The 22,976-nt window shown below is 43.9% G+C and overlaps 1 protein-coding gene across 1 annotated transcript in view; it reads right to left on the minus strand.

Moving 5' to 3' along the window:
* The window catches only part of KIAA2012 (KIAA2012 ortholog), a 135,926-nt gene that overhangs the window by 26,454 nt on the left and 86,496 nt on the right, over window positions 1–22,976 (minus strand). The window contains exon 15 of the mRNA XM_074399258.1: window positions 14,805–14,877. Within this exon, the coding sequence (XP_074255359.1) occupies window positions 14,805–14,877 (73 nt within the window). The remainder of the gene's footprint in view (window positions 1–14,804; window positions 14,878–22,976) is intronic.

Genomic DNA, 22,976 nt, shown 5'->3' on the forward strand with positions numbered 1-22,976 from the left:
TACCTCAGCCTCCTGAGTAGCTGGGATTACAGGCATGCACCACCATGCCTGGCTAATTTTTGTATTTGTAGTAGAGATGGGGTTTTGCTATGTTGGGCAGGCTGGTCTTAAACCCTGGCCTCAAGTGATCCACCTGCCTCGGCGTCCCAAACTACAGGTGTGAGCCACTGCATCTGGCTAAGAATGTTTTCATTATTTATTTATTTTTTTTGAGACAGAGTGTCGCTCTTGTTACCCAGGCTGGAGTGCAATGGCGCGATCTCGGCTCACCGCAACCTCCGCCTCCTGGGTTCAAGCAATTCTCCTGCCTCAGCCTCCTGAGTAGCTGGGACTACAGGCACGCGCCACCATGCCCAGCTAATTTTTTGTATTTTTAGTAGAGACAGGGTTTCACCACGTTGACCAGGATGGTCTCGATCTCTTGACCTCGTGATCCACCCGCCTCAGCCTCCCAAAGTGCTGGGATTACATTCATTATTAAAAAATGCACTCTTTGTCCACATTTCTGATTATTAAAGGATGTACAGTCCTCAAATGACAATGCCTACTGCCAAATTTTTCCCCAGAAAATTTGTACCAATTTGTACTCCAAAAAAAAGTTATTTCTTCTGTCATTTATCAGATTTACTGAATATTTACTAAATGCCAGGCGTTGTGCAAGGTGCTGGGAATATGGCGGTGAATCAGTTAGACAAAGATGCTGGTCTAAGGGAGCTTACATTCTGGTGGGGAAGATGAATATTAAAACAAAACAAAACCTCAAAACACAAAACTTTTTTTGAAAGGAATACTCCAATATTCAATTTGTGCCTTTCTGAGAAATAGATTCTTGCATGAATTAATTAATTTCGACTCAGTTTTGTTTATTTGAAGATATTACACTTTTAAAGAAAGATTTGAAAAGAAAAAGCTCACCCATTATCGGCATCATTCCCTTAATACTACAGTTAATCCATCTTTCTTTTTTCTTTCTTTGAGACATAGTTTCACTCTGTCACCAAGGCTGGAGTGTAACGGCTTGATTTTGGCTCACTGCAACCTCCGCTTCCTGGGCTCAAGCAATTCTCTGCCTCAGCTTCCCGAGTAGCTGGGATTACAGGAACCTGCCACCATGCCCATCTAATTTTGTTATTGTTAGTAGAGATGAGGTTTCACCATTTTGGCCAGGATGGTCTTGAACTCTTGACCTCGTGATCCGTCGGCCTTGGCCTCCCAAAGTGCTGGGATTGCAGGTGTGAACAACCCCACCCGGCCTGTTAATCCATTTTTCAATGTTTGGTTGTGGTTTCCCCACCCAAGAGCTTCTTTGCAACCTGGGTTTCCTTCTACCTCTACTCAGGTTCAGGGAGGTAGATGTCCGCGGTATCACATATCTTTAAGAGGGGGCACAAGATTATTAACACACAAAGGTGGTTAAGGAAACTGGAAAGGTTGACCAGGCTGTACCTTGGAATTTATTTTGTCTTGGGTAATATGTAACATTAACAGCAGAAGCTGGCCAAGTATCTCTGTGTCAAAGGGTAGTTCTGTGAGGGTTTCTTTCCTTAACATCGCTGCCTGGGAAAAAACTCATTGAAGGCCTTCACTGCTCTTCACAATTTTTGAACTCTGGGACAGGGCATGAAAGGACCAGCAGAGGGCGCATTTGTATTGACCAAAAGCTGAAGTTCTACCTTGATGAAACTTCCATTGTCATTAGAATTGAAACCCTGTCGGTTTGGGGATGTGGACCACAGAAGGGTGTTTTTTTTTTTTTTTTTTTTTTTTTCTTTTTTCTCTCTCTCTTAGTAAATAACCTGATATTTAGGAAGTGTTCAAACAAACGAAGTTAGTGCTTTGAATAATAACGTACAACTTTTAACTACCTTAAAAAAGTCTGTACAGGCCGGGCGTGGTGGCTCACGCCTGTAATCCAAACACTTTGGAGGCCAAGGTGGGCGGATCACCTGAGGTCGGGAGTTCAAGGCCAGCCTGACCAACATGGTGAAACCCGGTCTTAAAAAAAAAAAAAGTCTATACAATATCTTAATCATTCATAGTATAGGAAAAATACTGTATAATAATTGCCTATAGATTTGCCACTTAGTTTTGTGAAATTTTAACATTTTGCCATATTTGAGTCATGCATTTTCTAAAGAAATAAAACATTAAAAAAAAAAAAAATTTAAGACACAGTCCAAGACTTCATTGTATCACGTTCTACTATGGTTTGAATGTTATTGTTTCCTTTAAAATTCATCTGTTGAAAACTAAATATTCAATGCAGCAGTGTTGGGAAGTGGGGCTTAATCAAAAGGGTTTAGGTCATGGAGGGCTCCAGCTTCATGAATAGATTAATGCTGCTATAAAAACAGTTTGTCGGTTGGGCACAGCAATGTACACCTGTAGTCCCAGGTACTTGGGAGGCTGAGACGCTGGATCGTGTGAGCCCAGGAATTCAGGGTTAGCCTGGGCAACATAGAGAGACCCCATCTCTAAAAAAAGAAAAAGGGTTTGTGGGAATGGATTCTCTCTCTCTTCCTTTTTTTTTTTTTTTTTTTGAGATGGAGTCTTGCTCTGTTGCCAGGCTAGAGTGCAGTGGTGTGATCCCAGCTCACTGCAACCTCTGCCTCCTGGGTTCAAGTGATTCTCCTGCCTCAGCCTCCTGAGTATGTGGCATTATAGGTGCATGCCACCATGCCCAGCTAATTTTTGTACTTTTAGTAGAGACAGTGTTTCACTATGTTGGCCAGGATGGTCTCGATATTTTGACCTCCTGATCCGTTGTCCGCCTCGGCCTCCCAAAGTGCTGAGATTACAGACATGAGCCACCCTGCCTGACCTCTCTTGCCTTTTTGCCTTCCATCATGTGAGGGCACAGTAAGAAACCTGCATCTTGATCTTGGGATTCTCAGCCTCCAGCACTGTGGGAGACTAAATATCTGTTCTTTATAAATTAGCCAATCTCAGGCATTCTGTTACAGCAACACAAATAATCCCATTTCCCTCTCTCCCCTGAGGTCATCAGTTTCTTAAATTTGACATTTATCAATCCTCATCTATATTTTTATATCTGTATTACATATAAATGGACATGTAAACAATATATAGTATTATTTTACATATTAAAACTTTACATAAATGATATTGTTTATATAGCTTCTTCAACTTGCCTCCTTATTCTGCTTAACATTATGTTTTTGGGATTAACCCATATTAATATATGTAATTTTATTTTAAGCTATCATACAGTATTCCATTGTAGATATATATGACTTTTTATATCCATTTTAGTGTTGATGGCCATTTTGACTATTTCCAATTTCTTATGATTATAAATAATATTTCAATGAACCTTTTTTTTTTTTTTTTTGAGACGGAGTTTCGCTCTTGTTACCCAGGCTGGAGTGCAATGGCGCGATCTCGGCTCACCGCAACCTCCGCCTCCTGGGCTCAGGCAATTCTCCTGCCTCAGCCTCCTGAGTAGCTGGGATTACAGGCACGTGCCACCATGCCCAGCTAATTTTTTGTATCTTTAGTAGAGACGGGGTTTCACCATGTTGACCAGGATGGTCTCGATCTCTCGACCTCGTGATCCACCCGCCTCAGCCTCCCAAAGTGCTGGGATTACAGGCTTGAGCCACCGCGCCCGGCTTCAATGAACCTTTTTAGGTGAGTCACTGTTCATACATACTTTCTCTAAAGTATACTTGGGAATCAAATTGTTGGGTTGCAGGATATATGCATCTTCAATTTATTGGATATTTCCAAATTGCTCTAAATTTCTAAAACTTCCTATCCTCTTCAATAGTGTTTATAGACTTTTAAACTTTTGCTGATCTGATATACATAAAAAGATATATTTTTGTTTTCATTTGAATTTTCCTGATTAGTAAGAAGGTTGAACTTTTTTTCTACATGGCCACTATTTAGGTTTCTTCTTCTGCTAGTTGCCTGTTCATATCATTTGCTCATTTATTTCCTTTGGGTTGATTATCTTTTTTTTTCCCTATTTGTAGAGGGAAGAAATGCTGCTGCATTTTAGTTATGAATCCATTGTTGGTTACATGCATTTCAGGTATCTCCTTCTAATCTGCAATTTGGCTTTTAGCTTTATGCTGTCTTGTTGAAAATTTAAACTTTAATACAGTCAGATTCATTGTCCAGGCATAGTGACTCATGCCTGTGATCCCAGCACTTTGGGAGGCTGAGGTGGGTAGATCACTTGAGTTCAGGAATTCGAGACCAGCCTGGCCAACATGGTGAAACCCTGTCCCTACTAAAAATACAAAAATTAGCTGGGCCTGGTGGTGCATGCCTGTAATCCCAGCTACTCAGGAGGCTGAGGCAGGAGAATCACTTGAACCCAGGAGGTAGAGGTTACAGTGAGCTGAGATCAAGACACTGTATTCCAGCCTGGGCAACAGAGCAAGACTCCATCTCAAAAAAAAAAAAAAAAAAAGATTTATCAATAATTTTCTTTATGGTTTTTGTTATGAATCATAGGTAAAAAGATTTTTCTTTTCCCAAATTCATAAAGATACTCTGCTATGTTTTCTTCTAAAAGTTAAATTTTGCTTTTGGACCTTAAGCTCCTGAATAAACCTGATATTTTGTGAGGTGAGAATTTTAAAATTGGATAACCAGTTGTCTCAGACTTAAATAGTGAATGATAGATCATCCTTTTCCCACTATTTTCCATAGTGTTTTATAACGCCATTTTTGCCATATATCAAGTTTCTGTACACGGGCACATTTATTTCTGGATTCTCTATTCTCTTCTTGCTGCTGCTAAGCCAATAGCATACAGTTTTATCTTTTGCAGCTTTAAAGTAAGTTTTTATATTTGGCAGGCCAAACTCTTCCACTTCGTTTTCCTTCAAAATTGTATTGGCTAGAGTCTTAGTCTGTTCAGACTGCTATAATAAAATGCCATAAACTGGGTAGCTTATAAACAACAGAAATTTATTTCTTATGGGTCTAGAGGCTGGAAAGTTCAAGATCAGGGTGCTGGAACATTGTGTCTGGTGGGAAGGGAATCTTGTGGTTCATGGAGGGAGGCTTCTTTTGTGTCCTCACATGATAAAAGGGGCAAGACAGCTCTCTGTCTTTTGTAAAGGCACTAATCCCATTTTTGAGGGCTCTGCCCTCATGACTTAATCAGCTCCCAGAGGTCTGACCTCCAAATACCTTTACATTGGTGATTAGGTTTCAGCAAATGAATTTTGGGGAAACACAAACATTCAGACCACGACAGCTATTTCTGGATTTTCTTTTTTTCTTTTTTTTTGAGACGGAGTTTCGCTCTTGTTACCCAGGCTGGAGTGCAATGGCGCGATCTCGGCTCACCGCAACCTCCGCCTCCTGGGTTCAGGCAATTCTCCTGCCTCAGCCTCCTGAGTAGCTGGGATTACAGGCACGCGCCACCACGCCCAGCTAGTTTTTTTTGTATTTTTAGTAGAGACGGGGTTTCACTATGTTGACCAGGATGGTCTCGATCTCTCGACCTCGTGATCCACCCGCCTCGGCCTCCCAAAGTGCTGGGATTACAGGCTTGAGCCACCGCGCCCGGCCTTATTTCTGGATTTTCTATATGAATTTTAAGATCAGCTAATCATGTTCTGCCAAAAACCCTGTTGGGGATTTTTAGAATTGCAATTGTATTGAATTTATAGACTGCCAAAAGGAAAAACCAAACCCAATCAGAATCTGATCAAGTCTCTAGTCCAAGTGTTAACGTACAGGACATGTGGAAGACAGAGAAACCTGTTAAACTGCACCATGGGAATGCAATCGGCAAAGCCTAGATTGAAACAACACGGCAAGTGACCAAATTTTCTATAAACAAACTAAAAGGGGGAAAAATCAGTGGGAGGGAATTTATAAATTCAATTAGATCTAAAGGCCACGTCAACCAATTGCAAACAATTAGTTTGCAAATTCTAAAACAATTATAATAATTATGGGACAATTTGAACTTTGAAAACTGGTTGAATATTCAATAATATTAAAGATTTAAAATTAAAAAAAGAATTGTTTAAATTTTAGGTATAATAATGGTATGATTATGTTACAAGGGTCATTTCTCATCTTTGAGAGATATGTTCTCACGTATATGTGAGTAAAATGATATGAGCCTAAAGTCTGTTTCAAAATAATATGGGAGAGAGAAAGGAGCTGGAACAGAGGAGAATATTGGCCAGGAAATGGGCAGCTGGGATTCATTGTGCTGCTCTGTTCACCTCTGTTTGTGGTTTTCCATAATAACAATTATGTTCAAATTATATTTTTAAATTGTGCTTTATGCTTTCAAACACTAGTTTGTACACAACTGATTTCTGTGTATTGATCTGTATTTAGTAATCTTTCTGAATTATTTTGTCTTTTAATGTCTGTAGAGTCCCTTGAATTTTCCACTTAAGTAATGACATAGTCTGGAAATAAAACCCGTGTCATTTTCCTCCTTCCTATCTTTTCATCTGTCCTTTCTTTGGTTTCTTTACTGTTCTGGCTAGGATTGCTAGATAGAATCAGTGATAGAAGACATCCTTGTCCTAGTCCTGTCTCTAAAGAGAATGCTTCTCGGCCAGGTGTGGTGGCGCACGCCTGTAATCCCAGCACTTTGGGAGGCCGAGGTGGGTGGATCACCTTGGGTCAGGAGTTTGAGACCACCTTGACTAACATGGTGAAACCCCATCTCTACTAAATACAAAAAATTAGCCGGGTGCGGTGGTGGGATACCAGCTACTTGGGAGGCTGAGGCAGGAGAATCACTTGAACCTGGGAGGCAGAGGTTGCAGTGAGCCGAGATCGTGCCATCGAACTTCGGCCTGGATGACAAGAGCAAAATGGTGTCTCAAAAAATTAAAAAAAAAAAAAAAAAAAAAAAGATTCTCAAGTTCTAACATTCAAGTGTGATGTTTACTGTAGGTTCTTCATGTCTACTCTTTGTCAAAATCAGGAAGCCCTCTTCTATTCTTAAGTCTGGTAAGTTTTAATTGGGAATGGGTGAATTTTATTTTTTCCTTTTGCATCTATTGAGATGATCCTAAGTCTTTTCCCCATTAACCTCTTGGTGTGGATTATAAACATATTTTCATATGTTAGACCTTCTTTGAATTCCTGTGATAAACCAAATTCAGTTATGTGTATTGTTAATACTTTTAAAAATAATATAAGCTTAAGAATTTGATCGGTTAATAGTTTATTCTGGAGTTTTGTATGTTTGATCAGAAGTGAGATTGGTCTATAATTTTCCTTTTTTTTTTGAGGCAGAGTTTCACTCTTGTTGCCTGGGCTAGAATGCAATGGCTTGATCTCAGCTCACCACAACCTCCATCTTTTGGGTTCAAGTGATTCTTCTGCCTCAGCTTCCCAAGTAACTGGGATTACAGGCATGCACTACCACGCCTGGCTAATTTTATATTTTTAGTTGAGATGGGGTTTCTCCATGTTGCTCAGGCTGGTCTTGAACTCCTGACCTCAGGTGATCCCAAGGCGAAGGTTGCAGTGCCTCGGCCTCGCAATGTGCTGGGATTACAGGCGTGAGCCATCACACCTGGCCAATAATTTTCCTTTCTCTTGTTTTCCTTATCTCTAGTTTTATTTGCTTTTTGGTTTTGACAAATTTAGGTATCTTGTTAGAAATTAGCGTTTCTTCCTGGAAGGTGAAGAGCATTTTAAAATCTCTTCTAAAGGGACGACTGTTCTCTGGACTCTGGGGTTCTTCCTGGGGGACTTCCTCAGTCTGGGCTGAGTAGGAGTGAGCCAGAAACATCCTTAAGGGTGCACCGCTTCCCATTTCCTCCTCCTTCACTGTGAGGGAGAACTCTGAAATACTTCCCAGAGGAAAACTAGAGCAGTACCAGAGGGTTAAGGACTAGCAGAATATTCTGCACACGGTACTCTGGGCTGCAGATAGCAGGGCCTGACCGTGTGCTGTGCTGTGACTGCAGGCCTCGGACTGGGCCATGTGGGGAGCAAGGAGCCCCAGACTTTTGCATGGGGCCATCTTCCAGGCTGTAGATTCTGGTGAGTGGCACCACCGGGATTCCTGGGCACACACTGCTGGTCTCCCTGTTTTCTCCACAGTGTTGGGAGGAACTTTTCCAACTCTGGCTACTCCTCACTTCTTTGCACAGGTCGGGCAATCATTACACTTGCTCCTTATGGAGCTGTTTATTCCTGAAGCCAGAAACTGCCCAAGGAAAAGCCTTCAAAATGAAACTCACCTGAATGGAATGGAACTGAACTAGATGACCACAAACACTGGGCAGAGACTCCAGTTACCCTGGTTTTAGTAATCAGTTGTGATGCACGGTTCTCTTGACTTGTAGGCCTCAGGTTTCTTCATCCATAGTATAAAAGAACTTCTAGATCTCTTCCAAGATTGATGCTGGCTTAAAAAAACAGACTGCCACAATTTTGTGATGTTTCCCTGACTTTGTAACTATTTCCTCTGAGAAACACATGAATGGCATCACAACTCAAATTCAAGGACTGTGGAGTCATAGAAACCTGGGTCCATCTCTCAGCTTCTCCACTTATTGGCTGTGTGCCCTTGGGCAAGTTACCTAACCTCTCTGAGCCTCATTCGCCTCATCTGCGAATTAGGGATAATACACTTTACCTCATAAGATTATAGCGAGGATAAAATGAGTTAAATGTATATAAAGCACCTAGCATTGTCTTGCTTCATAGTAAATGCCAAAAATGGCTGGGTGAGGTGGCTCATGCCTGTAATCCCAACAGTTTGGGAGGCCGAGGCAGGCAGATCACTTGAGGTCAGGAGTTTGAGACTAGCTGGTTAACATAGTGAAAACCTGTCTCTACTAAAAATACAAAAATTAGCAGGGCCTGGTGGCGGATGCCTATCGTCCAGCTGCTCCGGAGGCTGAAGTGGGAGAATCGCTTGAGTTCGGGAGGCAGAGGTCGCAGTGAGCTGAGATGGTGCCACTGCACTCAGGCCTGGGAAACAGAGTGAGACTCTGTCTCAGGAAACAAAACAAAACAAAAAAAAGTAAATGCTAAAAATTACTTCCCTAGCCGGCCGGGTGCGGTGGCTCAAGCCTGTAATCCCAGCACTTTGGGAGGCCGAGGCGGGTGGATCACGAGGTCAAGAGATCGAGACCATCCTGGTCAACATGGTGAAACCCCGTCTCTACTAAAAATACAAAAAATTAGCTGGGCATGGTGACACATGCCTGTAATCCCAGCTACTCAGGAGGCTGAGGCAGGAGAATTGCCTGAACCCAGGAGGCGGAGGTTGCGGTGAGCCGAGATCGCGCCATTGCACTCCAGCCTGGGTAACAAGAGCGAAACTCCCTCTCATAAAAAAAAAAAAAAAAAATTACTTCCCCTTTTTCCACCCCTAAGTAGAAAATTAGCCAAAATAAAAACGGTATCAATTAAAAAGTGCAAATTGTTTGGGTGGCACTCCGGAGGTTTGCCTGCCTCCTGGCCTTCTCCCCAGGGACCGTGCGAGCCTGTTTTTCAGATGTTTAGACCTTCTAGCTCTGCCAGTCTCCACCGTGGGATGGAATCCACAGCAGGCCCCAGGGTTAGAGACATCACAAGCCACCACGGAGAGGAAAAGAAAAGACGAAAGGAGGCGACACACCCGGAGAAGCGACCCTTCGGGGAGAGCCTGCCTGGGGTCTAGAGCTCACCGGCGAGGATTGCGAGGCGCTAGGCAGGAGCCTCTCCGACGCCGCGGGGTCCCGAGCCGGGCTATTGAAGCCACAAACGCTGCCGGCCCGAAAGGGGCTGCTCCCTGCGCGCCTGCTGTGGGCGCCCTGCCGCCGCGGAGGCGCAGATGCCGCACTGCCGGGCCACTTCGTCCCCTCCCCTATTGGCCGTACCTCTTTTTTCCCCTTTAAAAAACTGCTTGAAGAATCTTTTCATTCAGATTTCGAGAGAGAGAGAGAGAGAGAGAGTGTGTGTGTGTGTGTGTATGGGTGTCTGTACATATGTGTATATGTGTGTGTGTGTGCGTGTGCGTGTGCGTGTGCGTGTGTGTGTGTAGTATTTCTTTAGATCTCGATTTCCCCGGACCTTGCTGTTTTCTCCTGCGGGAGAGGGGGCGAACCCTCTTTTTGATAGCTGTTAACATCCAGAATTAATCTATATAGACAGAGCCTGGGGAGGTCAGCCTCACTATTACCCAGCTCTGCTATCAAGCATGTGGTACCTAACTACTCTGTGTCTCAATTGTCTCATCTGACAAATAGGGATAACAAGGGCTGCTTCTGTCCAGGACTGATATAAAAGTTAAATGAAGCACTTTATAGAAAATGCATAGCCTGGTGTCTGGCACACAGGGAGTATGAACTGCTGTCTCTCTTGATGTCTTCATCACAAATGGGTGAATGCAGTCTAGGTTCAGTAAACGCCTTCCTTCATCTCAGCCATCACCTCCTTCAGGAAGCCCTACCTGATTTCTCCCTATCCCTTCTGCCCAGTCTGGATCAGTTATCCTTCCTGTATTCTCTTAGAGCACTGATCACACTGCACTCACTGGAGCTGTGTGCACGTATATCTGTTTTCTGCACTGAAGCAGGAGCTGCAATAAGGAGTGTGTTTTATCCAACCACAGAGGGTGTGAAACTTAGGGACCAGCAAGTGTATGCTGAGTGAATAATGGAAGCTTCCATTTATGTAGTCAGTGGTGAAAGACTTAAAGCCTGAACCTGGAGGCTGAACCGTGGAGCTATCTCAATGGTAGCACCGTGGATTCTGCTTTACCCCTTACCAGAAACAGTTCCAGAGTCATTGAGTCACAGAAAGTGAGAGACAGAGATTGGAAGTTCAGTTTTGTTATTTTCAGGTCAGGAAGTGGAAGCCACCAGAGGCCCAGGGGTTTATGGAGGCCTCATGCCATGCAGGAGCACCATGGCAACATAATGCTCCCATCTTGACCTATTGAGCTGTCACTCACTTGTTGCTGCACGGAGCCAGGCCCACAAATGGCACAGGGATGGCCTCCTCCCTGACTGTCACCTGAGGGAGGCTGGGTGGCAGCAGAGATTCATGTAGGACACAGTGAAGGTAGCAGGCCAGCCTTTCCTGGAAGTGGGGGTGGGGATGAGCTTAGGAAGGAGGCCTGGCCCCAGTCTTGGATCTGCGGCCTATCACTGTGCAAGCCTGAGCGACTCACAGATGCCCAGAGCATGAGAATGGGATGGGGCCCCAGAGATGATCCATCCCGACCTCTTTGGTTTATGGGAAAGGAGACCAAGGTCCAGATAAGTGACCTGCCCTTCCCTGAACTACAGACTTAATCAAAGGCACAGCTGATAAATGAATCCATGTCTTTTGAATCTGAAACCTAGTTTCCTCAATGAATGGATTCCAGTGTTTCCCAGATATCAATGGGCATATGAATCACTTGAGGACCTTGTTATAACACAGGCAGGACGGGGGCGAGACCCCAGATTCTCTTTCCTAATAAGCTCCCAGGTGCTAGCTAGAATGGCTCCAGGTAGGTGGTTCTTAGAAAAGTCACTGGTGTAGAATGCACTGTGATGAAACTACTTGGTGTACTAGCCATAGATTAGTGTAGCCTTATCAGGTGAATGAGGAGATTGGCTGCTGGGACGCTCACTGAGACACTGATAGAGCCAGTGTCCTTCCCCATCAGCATTAGTCACCTGTTGCCCTGTTGGCTGCTTCTGGGTCTATGGTGAAGACGCAGGTTCTGGCTGGTGGCTGTAGGTTCCTTGATTGCACCCTAGTTAGAGGGCTGTGACTTACTCAAGGCATCAGAATCACCTGAGAACTTACTAAAAATGCAAATCGTCAGGCCTCAGCCCAGATCTAGTGAATCAGAAACTCAGGGTGGGGCCTAGAAATCTTTATTTTTACAAGCCTTGCAGTGTTCTAAAACACTGAAGTTTCAGAACCATTGGCCTAGGAAATAAACAAGAATTGAGATAAGAATTTAGATTTTATTGTTTCATTGGACTTTGGACAGGGGTAGAGGGGTGGAAAGTTTTGTACTTAAAGCCAGAGCAATTTTTCAAAGCCACTTTGATTTGGAGATTGCTGATTTGACCTGTCTTGTGGAAACGTGCATGAAGTGTTCTCACCAAGTCTAAGACTCATGATATTCTCACTGCAGGTGAAAACTGATTCACTGCTTATAACTAACCGTGAAGATCACAACTTAATTTAGAGTAGGAAAAAAATCCTGGTAATTATCCTTAAGACCTATGGGGGAGAAAACTGATCCTTTCTTTTTTTTTTGAGACAGGGTCTGGTTATGTTGCCCAGGCTGGAGTGCAGTGGCGTGATCACAGCAGAGCTCACAGCAGCCTCAAACTCCTGGGTTCCAATGATCCTCCCACCTCAGCCTCTGGACTGATGACACTACAGGCATGTGCCACCATGCCCAAGGACTTTTACATTTTTTTGTAGAGATAGGATCTTGCTGTGTTGCCCAGGCTGGTCTCAGACTCCTGACCTCAAGTGATCTTAGTGCGTTGGCCTCTCAAAGTGTTGCGATGACAGGCGTGAGCCACTGTATCGGGCTGAAAATTGATCCTTAAATAGTTAAAAAAAAAAATCCCTTGGCGCTTCCTCCTCTTTTTCCTTCAAAGACTTGAAATTCTTTCTAAACATTAGCGTTTGTCATTCAGGACAGGAAAATGCCTTCTTTAATTTTCTGTGGTGATATGTCATTGCATTAAAGACGACCTGAACAACCTTTATGCAGCCCAGCTGGTGCCTGCCCTTCTGTCAAGAGACAGGAAATCTGTTTTGACTGACTTGGTCATTGCTTAGGTTTGGCCATGTTCTGTGCTGCCTAAAACCTCCATCGCACTTGGCCAAGCTCTTGGAGCCCTGTCAGTGTGCGCATTCTGCATGTGTGATTTATGATATGGCAGATCTGAAGACCGGAGCCTGTTTCTCTGGACAGTGTCACTCTGCCTTGAAAGTGGAGGTGTTAAGAGCTCATGTGAACAGAAACCTGCTTACAGCTTGACCAAACCCAGCATCAGGCTACCATAATGAACTGCTGTCTGATATCCCCCAAACAACAAGCTCTTGTAAAATTAGTATAAAAATTAATTACTTTTAGCCGGGCGCGGTGGCTCAAGCCTGTAATCCCAGCACTTTGGGAGGCTGAGGCGGGTGGATCGCGAGGTCGAGAGATCGAGACCATCCTGGTCAACATGGTGAAACCCCGTCTCTACTAAAAATACAAAAAATTAGCTGGGCATGGTGGCACGTGCCTGTAATCCCAGCTACTCAGGAGGCTGAGGCAGGAGAATTGCCTGAACCCAGGAGGCGGAGGTTGCGGTGAGCCGAGATCGCGCCATTGCACTCCAGCCTGGGTAACAAGAGCAAAACTCCGTCTCAAAAAAAAAAAAAAAAAAAAAAAAAATTAATTACTTTTGACTGGATGTCAACTGAAGGACATGGTAAAAGATATAAACAGGAAAAGATCAAGTTAAGGGTGAAATCCAAAATCTGTGACTTTATACATTTATTTCTTTTTTTCTCTTTTTTTGATATGAAGTGCAACAGTGCAATCTCAGCTCACTGAAAACTCCGCCTCCCAGGTTCAAGAAATTTTCCTGCCTCAGCCTCTCCAGTAGCTGGGATTGCAGGCATGCACCACCACACCCGGCAAATTTTGTATTTTTAGTAGAGACAGGATTTCTCCATGTTGGCCAGGTTGGTCTCGAACTCCTGGACCTCAGGTGATCCATCCACCTGGGCCTCCCAAAGTGCTGGGATTACAGGCGTGAACCACCGTGCCCGGCCTACACATTTATCTTGTTTGCTCTTTTGGGTTCACACACCCCACAGAGTTCCAGAGGAGATAGGGAGAGTCATGGTGTCATTTCCCAGATTGGTAGTGACCATGAGAGGGTAGCTATTGATTCATTGTGATGGCCAAGTTGAGACTGCTCCCTCTGCTGGACAGCTTTGTACAAGTACCGTCCTGTACTGGCCCTGCATACACTCCTACATCCAGAGACGTAGGTGACAGGGGCTAGGACTGTAAAGATGACAATCCCCATTCTGTTAAAATATTATATATCCCTCTAAGCAGGGGACCCCAACCACCTCACCTGCATATCCAAGCCCCTGTGAAAGCAAGAGGAACAGAGATGGAGGTGCCTGTGGGACATTTTGGTAATACCCCAAAGTCTCCACTCTCTTACATCATCAATCTGCTGCCTCTGGCAGGAAAGAAATCCTTCAACAAGTCCAAGAACATAAAGCATGTTATTATCATTCGGCTTGTGATCCACCAAGCCATGCACTAACACATCATAGTCTGAACTCAGCACTTTGGTCTGTCCGACTTCCAACCAATGATCTGAAAGAAACATGGAAAGCTCATTCTCCATCAATTTTTTTTTTTTTTTTTTTTTTTTTTGAGACACAGTCTTGCTCTGTCACACAGGCTGGAGTGCAATGATGCAACCTCAGCTCACTGCAACCTCTGCCTCCTGGGTTCAAGCAATTCTCCTGCCTCAGCTTCCCGAGTAGCTGGGATTACAGATGTCCACCACCACGCCTGGCTAATTTATTTTTTTATATATATTTTTAGGAGGGACAGGATTTTGCCATGTTGGCCAGGCTGGTCTTGAACTCCTGACCTCAGGTGATCCACCTGCCTCAGTCTCCAAAAGTGCTGGAATTACAGGCGTGAGCCACCGCACCTGCCCAATTAACATCTTTTAACAATGCAGAATTCATCTGACAATTATGATTATAAGCTTATAAAGTCCCTGCAGTCAGATGTTCAAGGACAGGAAACATAAAAAACTAAAAAATAAAATAAAAATAAAGTCCCAGCCAGTGGTCTCTACCTTGGTCGTCATGATGAGTTTCTCTGGGGGATCTTCCTGCTTCTTCCTGATAGTCCAGTGCCTCTCCACTTTCCTGCTGGGTTAACACACAACAATAAATACATTAGACAAAATAAACGCAAACACTTTAAACACTTCCGTAGTTGACGCCCTTTGGCAAAAAGGGATCCACTTTTCTTAGTAGTTTCTTCTTCATCAACTTGTTTTTACTTAAGTCTCCAGGAAGGCTGCTACTGGTGTTAAACAGGCTTAAAGAGCCAGGCAGGGCTGGGCATGGTAATAGGCACCTGCAGTCTCAGCTACTTAGGAGGCTGAGATGGGAGAATCGCTTGAAGCAGAATTCCCAGGAGTTTGAGTCCAGCCTGGATAGCAAGACGCTGGACCCTGTCTCTTAAAAAAAGAAGAAGGAAAAAAATCCAGGGCCAGGCAGGCACCAGCAGCGTTGAGCGCTGTGACCTTCCTGCTTGCACTTATTTTCCTGAGGTCTTGTATCATTCACCTGTGCAGTGCTCAGTGCCTGGCATTTGCAGGAGTTGATTGGGGGAGGGAGGAGAAGGTCATGACAGAGGCGATCTGGCAAAAGGAAGCAGGGTACCTCCAGGACCTGAGGGAAGACTGGTGTTGCTAGAGCAGAGACTGAGAGAACTGCAGGGTTGGGAGGAGTCAGACCCCTAGAGCCCTGCAGGCAGGCTGAGGACCTTGGTTTTTATCTTGAGAACGAATGGAAAGCATTCAGGATTTAAAGCAGGGGAGCCAAAGGGTCAGACAGGCTTTTGTGGCATTCCTGGGATTACCACGGATTGGGTTTCTTATCACATTTGATCCCTTCTTCCTTCTTTCCTTGAGTCATACAAGCTGCTTGGAATCCCTCCTCCCAGCAATCTCCACAACTGTGCTTATCAACTCTGGCTGCACATCAGAATTATTTGAGAAGTTTTAGAAAATGTGATTCCCAGGATCTCACTCCAAATACTAACAGTCAGACTCTCTGGAGCTGGGCATTTTAAAGCTTCTAGGTTGAGTTTGATATGCAGCTCGTCAGTGTCAAAGTAACATGGCAGGTGGAGTTGGTGACCCAAGTAAGCCCTGTATGTCTGATGAGGCCAGCTCTGGGCCTTTGTCACCTGGATCCCTGCTCAACTCACAGCTTCATCTCGGTGCTAGAGCTGGAATCTGACATGAAGGGTCCTGGAAGTCTCTCCCGGGTTACCCTCATTCTGTAGTGACAGTCACCTTTCTACTTTGTTATCAAAGTCTCAACCTGCTTGAGAAGAGACAGCTAATTATCTGCTATTTTGGCACTCTCTTTAACTCCCCTCTGAGTCCCTTCACTTGGTGGCTTTCTACCTTGTGTGTTTGTTTCTCACTTGTTAGCTTAGTGTTTGTAGCTGATGATATATACTGACATAAAAAAGCTAACACAAGTAAATAATTTTCTTACTTTTGGGTTTCTTATTTTGGAGACAGAGCCAATTTGGGCTGGTACAGTTAAAAAAAAAATCCCTGAACAAATGGAAAGAAGTAAGAGGCTAAGTTAGAAGCACAGGAAAGAGAAACTTAAAAAACAGAATCACTGGTTATAAAGCCTTTGAATCTAACAAGAAAGTGTATTGAGAGGGAGAGCCAAGCTTCCTCTTTTGGAAGAATTTTAATACCAAGAAGGATAAACTTTCAGTCTCAATAACCTGCAGCCATGAGTTTTCAGGGGCAAGGAATATCTTCTCATTTCACAGAGTGGAAGAGGGAGATAGAGAGACTCAGGGATTTGGAAAAATATTTTCAGGTGAGTCCTTGTTAGAAAAAAATAGTCTTAATTTGAAACTCTGTCCATTCAATTGTATGTTGCTTAGGAAAGTGTCAAAGAGCTATCATTTTTTAGTTATAAGGATACGCATGTGGCTGGGTGCAGTGGCTCACGCCTGTAATCCCAGCACTTTGGGAGTCTGAGGTGGGCGGATCACGAGGTCAAGAGATTGATACCATCGTGGCCAACATGGTGAAACCCCATCTCTTAAAAAAAAAAAAGACTCTGAACAATGTATATAATATGCTAAAACTTGCATATACTATCTATCTGTGTATGCATCTATCTGTATTTGCTTATATATGCATCATACATCCCAGGAAGGAGGACACAGGAAACTAGCAACAGCGGTTGTTTGAGGGAAAGGAACAGAGCAGCTGGAAGGCACACTGTTTTGTACTTAAATTTGAAAAAAAACTCTTTTGAATATATTTCAGATTCAAAATTTGAATTAAAGAAACTAAACCATCTGGGCGTGGTGGCTCACGCCTGTAATCCCAGCGCGGAGGCCGAGGCGGGTAGATCACCTGAGGTCAGAAGTTTGAGACCAGCCTGTCCGACATGGTGAAATCCCGCCTCTACTAAAAAAAATACAAAAATTAACTGGGCATGGTGGTAGGCACCTGTAATCCTAGCTACTCAGGAGGCTGAGGCAAGAGAATTGCTTGAACCCGGGAGGTGGAGGTTGCAGTGGGCTGCGATTGTGCCATTGCACTCCAGCCTGGGCAACAGAGTGAAACTCTGTCTCAAAAAAAAAAAAAAAAAAAAAAAAAAGAAACTCAACCTAAATAAAATGCTATGTCACTTTTAGTCTGAGTTACAAATGCCATGATTAAAACTGAGTGATGGAAACACAGGTAATAATTCTTGGTGAGTGAGCAAAACAAATGGAGGGACTGCAAATTCAAATCCCAGGTCTGTGGTTCCAGCCAGTGCTGTTCCTCTGTTCATTCAGCTAATGAACATTTATTGAGTGTCTGCTGTGTGCCAGGTACTGAGATAGGCACTGGGGGCACAAAGATGAAAGATGTAGTTGTAGGACGCTCACTGACTTGTGGGGAAATGAGAAGTCAGCTCGCAGTGCAGCGTGATAAATGTTGTGGCAGATTATGACAGGTTTCTGCAGGGCCTCATGGGAGGTGAAGCTAAATTAGGCTGGGAAGGTTGTTTACCAGCAGACACAGTGCTGAATCTTGCAGTGAAGGGAAGGTAGAACAATTCCAGGCAAAGGAAGCAGCATGTGCTGGTTAGGGGATAGTTTGGTGCGGGGACAGTGTGTGGACACTGTAAATTAGACACAGGCCAGATCGTGCATGTTACAGTTTGGAGTTTAAGAAAAATTGCACGTTATATATTTTTCTATTTGTAAAATAAATACATCTTTGATGCTGGGTATTGAACCAGAGGGCCAATGGGGACACAGTCAAGAATTTCAAGCAAACCAGTGATAAGACTGAGCTGTATTTAGAAAGAGCAGTGGCAGCAGTGTGGTATTATAAGACCGGGGGAAGAGGAAGAGTCACAAACACTTTATGAACACAAACTTCAGCACTGAAACCAACATGTGAGAGGCGGTTTCTCCGGTGGCTAAGTTATAGCTCCTACCTTTAGGCTGTCTGCACTAAAGTTCTAACTCCTACACTTGATGTCTTACAGACCATGGGTGTTACTTAACCCCTGAGCCTCAGTTTCTTCAACTGGAAACAGACAGATGCTGGACAAATGATCTTGGGTTATCTGTCCTTGGAAAACCTTCCAGCCGTCCTGCGCTCCACTCTCATACACAGCACCCTGTCTGGGCACATTATTTTTAGGACCACAGCAGGCTTTCTTGGGGAGCTGCTGGGAGGACGGGGGAGCATGGGATGCAGGAGTCTGAGGTGTGGCCTCCAGCCTGCCTTGAGCTATCTGCATGGCTTATCATCGAACCTCAGCTTCTACACCTGTGAAATGGGAGTAATAATAAATAATCGTACAGAGTTCTCAAAAGGCTTAACCAGAAAAATACATTTGGAAATTCCATGTAACATATCATGTGATATATGAATATGAATGGTTAATTTCAATACTTTCTTAATAATGGCTTTTTTCTTTTGGAGCTAGAACAAACTCATAAATATTTTTCCTGGAAATATTGGTCAGGTGTCCTGGAACCACTAAATCTTGAGACCAGCTCGTGATCCCTCTACAACTTTCCTGCCAAGTGGTCATCAAGGCACATTTAAATGCTTCTGGAGACCAGAACTTATCTCCTAAGGCACCCTACTCCATCTTTAGACAATGTCCTAAGCCAAGCATTATTTTCCTGTTGTATGTGAAATCCACAGATTCAGGGGCAGCCCCCTCTGCTTGGTGGGATGCATGTACACCTGGCCACGTAAGTAAAGCTTGGGACTGGCCTCAAAGCAGGTGGGGCAGCTCTAACTGTAGGCACAGCTGGCTCTTGTCTGTCCAGGCCAATTCCTCTACTTTGCATTTGAGGGCACTATGTGCTAACCGTGTGGGAACTGCGAGGTGGAAGCTTATTTCTCATTCTTCAGATGTTCTGGGTGTAACATACACACCCTTTGATATCAACGTGGAGTATAAGGATATTCAATTCGGTATCTAACATTATTGCTATTTTCTTCCCTACTACCACGACCTATCCCTGATAATTTAAAAAGTCCCTGAAAAAAACCTCTATCCTTATTCATTAATCAATTACCATTTCTTTTTGAAAAACAAAATCGAGTTTTTAAAAACATGGTTCAAAAATGTTTTTTTCTTCTTTTTTGGTTTAGAAAACAGGCTGGTCTCGGCCAGGCGCAGTGGCTCAAACTTGTAATCCCAGTACTTTGGGAGATTGAAGTGGGTGGATCACCTGAGGTAGGCAGTTAGAGACCAGCCTGGCAAACATGGTGAAACCCCTATCTCTACTAAAAATACAAAAAATTAACTGGGAGTGGTGGCAGGCACTTAAAATTCTAGCTACCGAGGAGGCTGTGGCAGGAGAATCGCTTGAGACTGGAAGGCAGAGGTTGCAGTGTGCTGAGATTGTGCCACTGCACTCCAGCCTGGGCAACAAGGGTGAAACTCTGTCTCTCTCTCTCTCTCTTCCTTTTTTTTTTTTTCTTTTTTTTTAAGAGATGGAGTCTCGCTCTGTCTGAGCTCACTGCTACCTCCACCTACTGGGTTCAAGTGATTCTTTTGCCTCAGCCTCCCCAATAGCTGGGACTACAGGCGTGTGCCACTGTGCCCAGATAATTTTTGTACTTTTGTAGAGATGGGGTTTCACCACGTTGGCCAGACTTGTCTGGATCTCCTGACCTTGTGATCTGCCCACCTCAGCCTCCCAAAGTGCTGAGATTATAGGCGTGAGCCACTGCACTGGTCAAAATTCTGTCTCAAGAAAAAAAAAAAAAAAACAACAAAAAAAAAAACCAGAAAAAAGAAAAGAAAAGAGCCTGGTCTCAAGCTCCTCAGCTCAAGGAATCCAAGCAGCTGGGATCCTAGACATGTGCCACTGTGTCCAGCATAGTTTGATTTATATATATATATATATATATATATATATATATATATATATATATTTTTTTTTTTTTTTAGACGAGGTTTCACCATGTTGGTCAGGCTGGTCTTGATTTCCCAACCTCAGGTGATCCACCTGCCTTGGCCTCCAAAGTGCTTGGATTACAGGCATGAGCCACCACACCTGGCCTGGTTTGATTTTGAAATGAACCCAGATGTACTCTGGATCAATCATATTTCCCCAAATCTAAGCCTGATATAAACAGATTATTCTATATAATCGGCTAATAGTGTAGCCTTCAGTGTCGTAAAGAGATTCTTAAAATGGGAGAATTTCACATGCAATGAATGCTCTCCTATAGTAACATGAGCCTGCTTCTGCCACAACACTGTGCTGATATTACCTGGTTAATTGTCTATCTTCCCCTTAGATTCTAGGCTCCTTGGAAGGTCCAGGATAGAGATGATTCATTTTGTATGCTCAGTGCCTATCATAGTGTCTGATTCACAGAGTGTGTTCAATATACGTTGGCTGAGGGGAACCGAATGATCAGTGGGAGAGAAAGTTTCATATTGTCTCCACAGAACTTGGGTAGGACTAGAGGGAAGGTCAAAGTCCTGTGGGGTCAGAAAATCTTCCTGGAGCAGATGAAATGTGTCCACAGGAATGGAATTTTCTAGAAGGAGTGCTGGATGCTTAGCTAACATGATAGGCAGCGTTTTTGATTGGACAGGGCTCAGCTGAGGGCTGCAGTGAAGCTTTATAACAGATGGTTGAGCATAGGCACTGGAACTGGGCTGCCTGACCAAATCTTGCTTCTGCAATTTACCAACTGTGTGACATTTGGGAAGTTACTTAGCCTCTCAATGCCTTAGTTTTCTCATCTGTAAAATGGAGTAATTCTATTTATTTGTGAATTAAATAAATGCATGTATATACAATTTAGAACAAAGCCAGCCACAGAATACGTACTCAGTAATGTTGGCAACTGTGATTATTTTTTATCTCTTTCCATTCCTTTGTTCTGCCTTGACCTTTCTTGTCACCTGCTATCATCCCCTGCAACCTGCGATGCTCCCTACATGCCCCAGGCAAAAATGAATGACATGCATGTGGATAGGCAGGAGATACATGAATGACTGTATAGAATGGAATGGTTTCTACACGGCTGCAGGTGTGGGGGGCAGCCTGTGTGCTGACTGTATAGAATGAGCTGGTTTCTACCTGGCTCCAGGTGTGGGGGGCAGCCTGTGTGCTGACTGTATAGAATGAGGTGGTTTCTACCTGGCTCCAGGTGTGGAGGACAGCCTGTGTGCTCTTCTCTGTTTGAACTCACCATCTTTTTCTGTACTACCCTGAGACTGTGTCTTACTGTAAGGCAATCCCTAAGAACCTGGGAGCTACCACATCTGTAAGGAGGTCTATCTAGGGAGAGCTGTGAACACTGAACATTTCCAGGAAAAGCCTTGGTCTTTTGGGCAAATACTGGCCTGGAAGTCAGAAAGTGTACTGAGCATGTACTTTGTGAGTCCTTTGGAAGCAGGCTGAGTTGCCATTTCTGTGAGTCTTGAGGGAGGTGGACAGGAAAGTGCGCCTCAGGGATGACAACTCTTTTCCTCCTATAATACTGTGCCAACATTACTGGACAAAATAAGTGTAACATGAAAGCATTGCGGATACTAAATATACAAGCAATTATTGTAAAATTCCCTACTTTGAATTCAGCAGTTCTTAGATGGTCCATATTTTCTTATCTCATTTCCTCAGCAGCTATCACCTTTGAACATGCTACGCACTCTGCTTGCTTATTACGTCTGTTTTCTGTTCTCTCTACTATCCTGGAGCAGGGCAGGGATCTTGATCTGTTTTGTTCATTGATGTATCCCAAATGCCCCAAAACTGCCAAACACATAGTAGATAGCAGGTGCTCAAATATCGGTTAAATGAATGGTAACTGTGATATTTCCTCCCAGAAAGTACAATTCATAATTCTTTCAGTCCCAAGAAAATAACTAAACTGTGGCTAAGAACAAAAGGGTTAGTTTCACTAATGTAAGTTATGGAGCATGGCAATCTTTTCTGAATACTTGTAGAAAACATCTTTTCTTTTGCGGTCCAGAATCATTCTCCTTTCCTGTAGTTTTTTTTTTTTTTCCCTATGGAGATGGGGTCTCATATGCTGCCCAGGCTGGAGTGCAGTGGCTATTGCAGGTGTAATCATAGCACACTACAACCTTGAACTCCCAGACTCAAGTGATCCTCCCACCTCAATCTCCTGAGTAGCTGAAATTCCTTTTTATAGTTTTCAGTACTCCATTTTCCTCCTCAGACATGCTTTCTCTTCCCATTCTCAGTCCCTGTGGCTCCAGGGTGGGCCAGTGGCTTTCATTTGGGTATACATAAGTGACCCGTGTTGGTTTACGTTCAGTTCCGGAATGATCTGGGAAACAGAAGATGGTGGCCAGCTTGCCACCCCTGGGGAAGAGCCTATCTAAGAGGAAGCCCTGAAAAGCAGAGCCCATTCATGGACAGAGACAGATTTTGGGCAAATGCACAAGTCTTAATCAAAGCCCCACCTTGTAGAACTGGGATTGGGGCAGCCCAGAGAATTAGGAGGGTGACCCTCATGACCTCCAAAGGTGCTGCCCGGCTATGGCACCAGATAGAGCCATCATCATGCACTAGGCAAGTATTTGGTTTCTTCTGCCCTGTTTCTGTCTTTCTCAGTCGTTCTTATCACGGGCCTGGAATATTTCCTCCAGGGTACTATGAAGGATCTGAGATCCTTCCATGCCAGGCCTGGCTCTGTTCCTGGTCAGTTTCTTTGACTCCATGGCTATTTATTTCCAGTTCAGTA

The sequence above is a fragment of the Saimiri boliviensis genome, chromosome 5 (assembly GCF_048565385.1).
Source record: "Saimiri boliviensis isolate mSaiBol1 chromosome 5, mSaiBol1.pri, whole genome shotgun sequence".
Lineage (NCBI taxonomy): Eukaryota > Metazoa > Chordata > Mammalia > Primates > Cebidae > Saimiri > Saimiri boliviensis.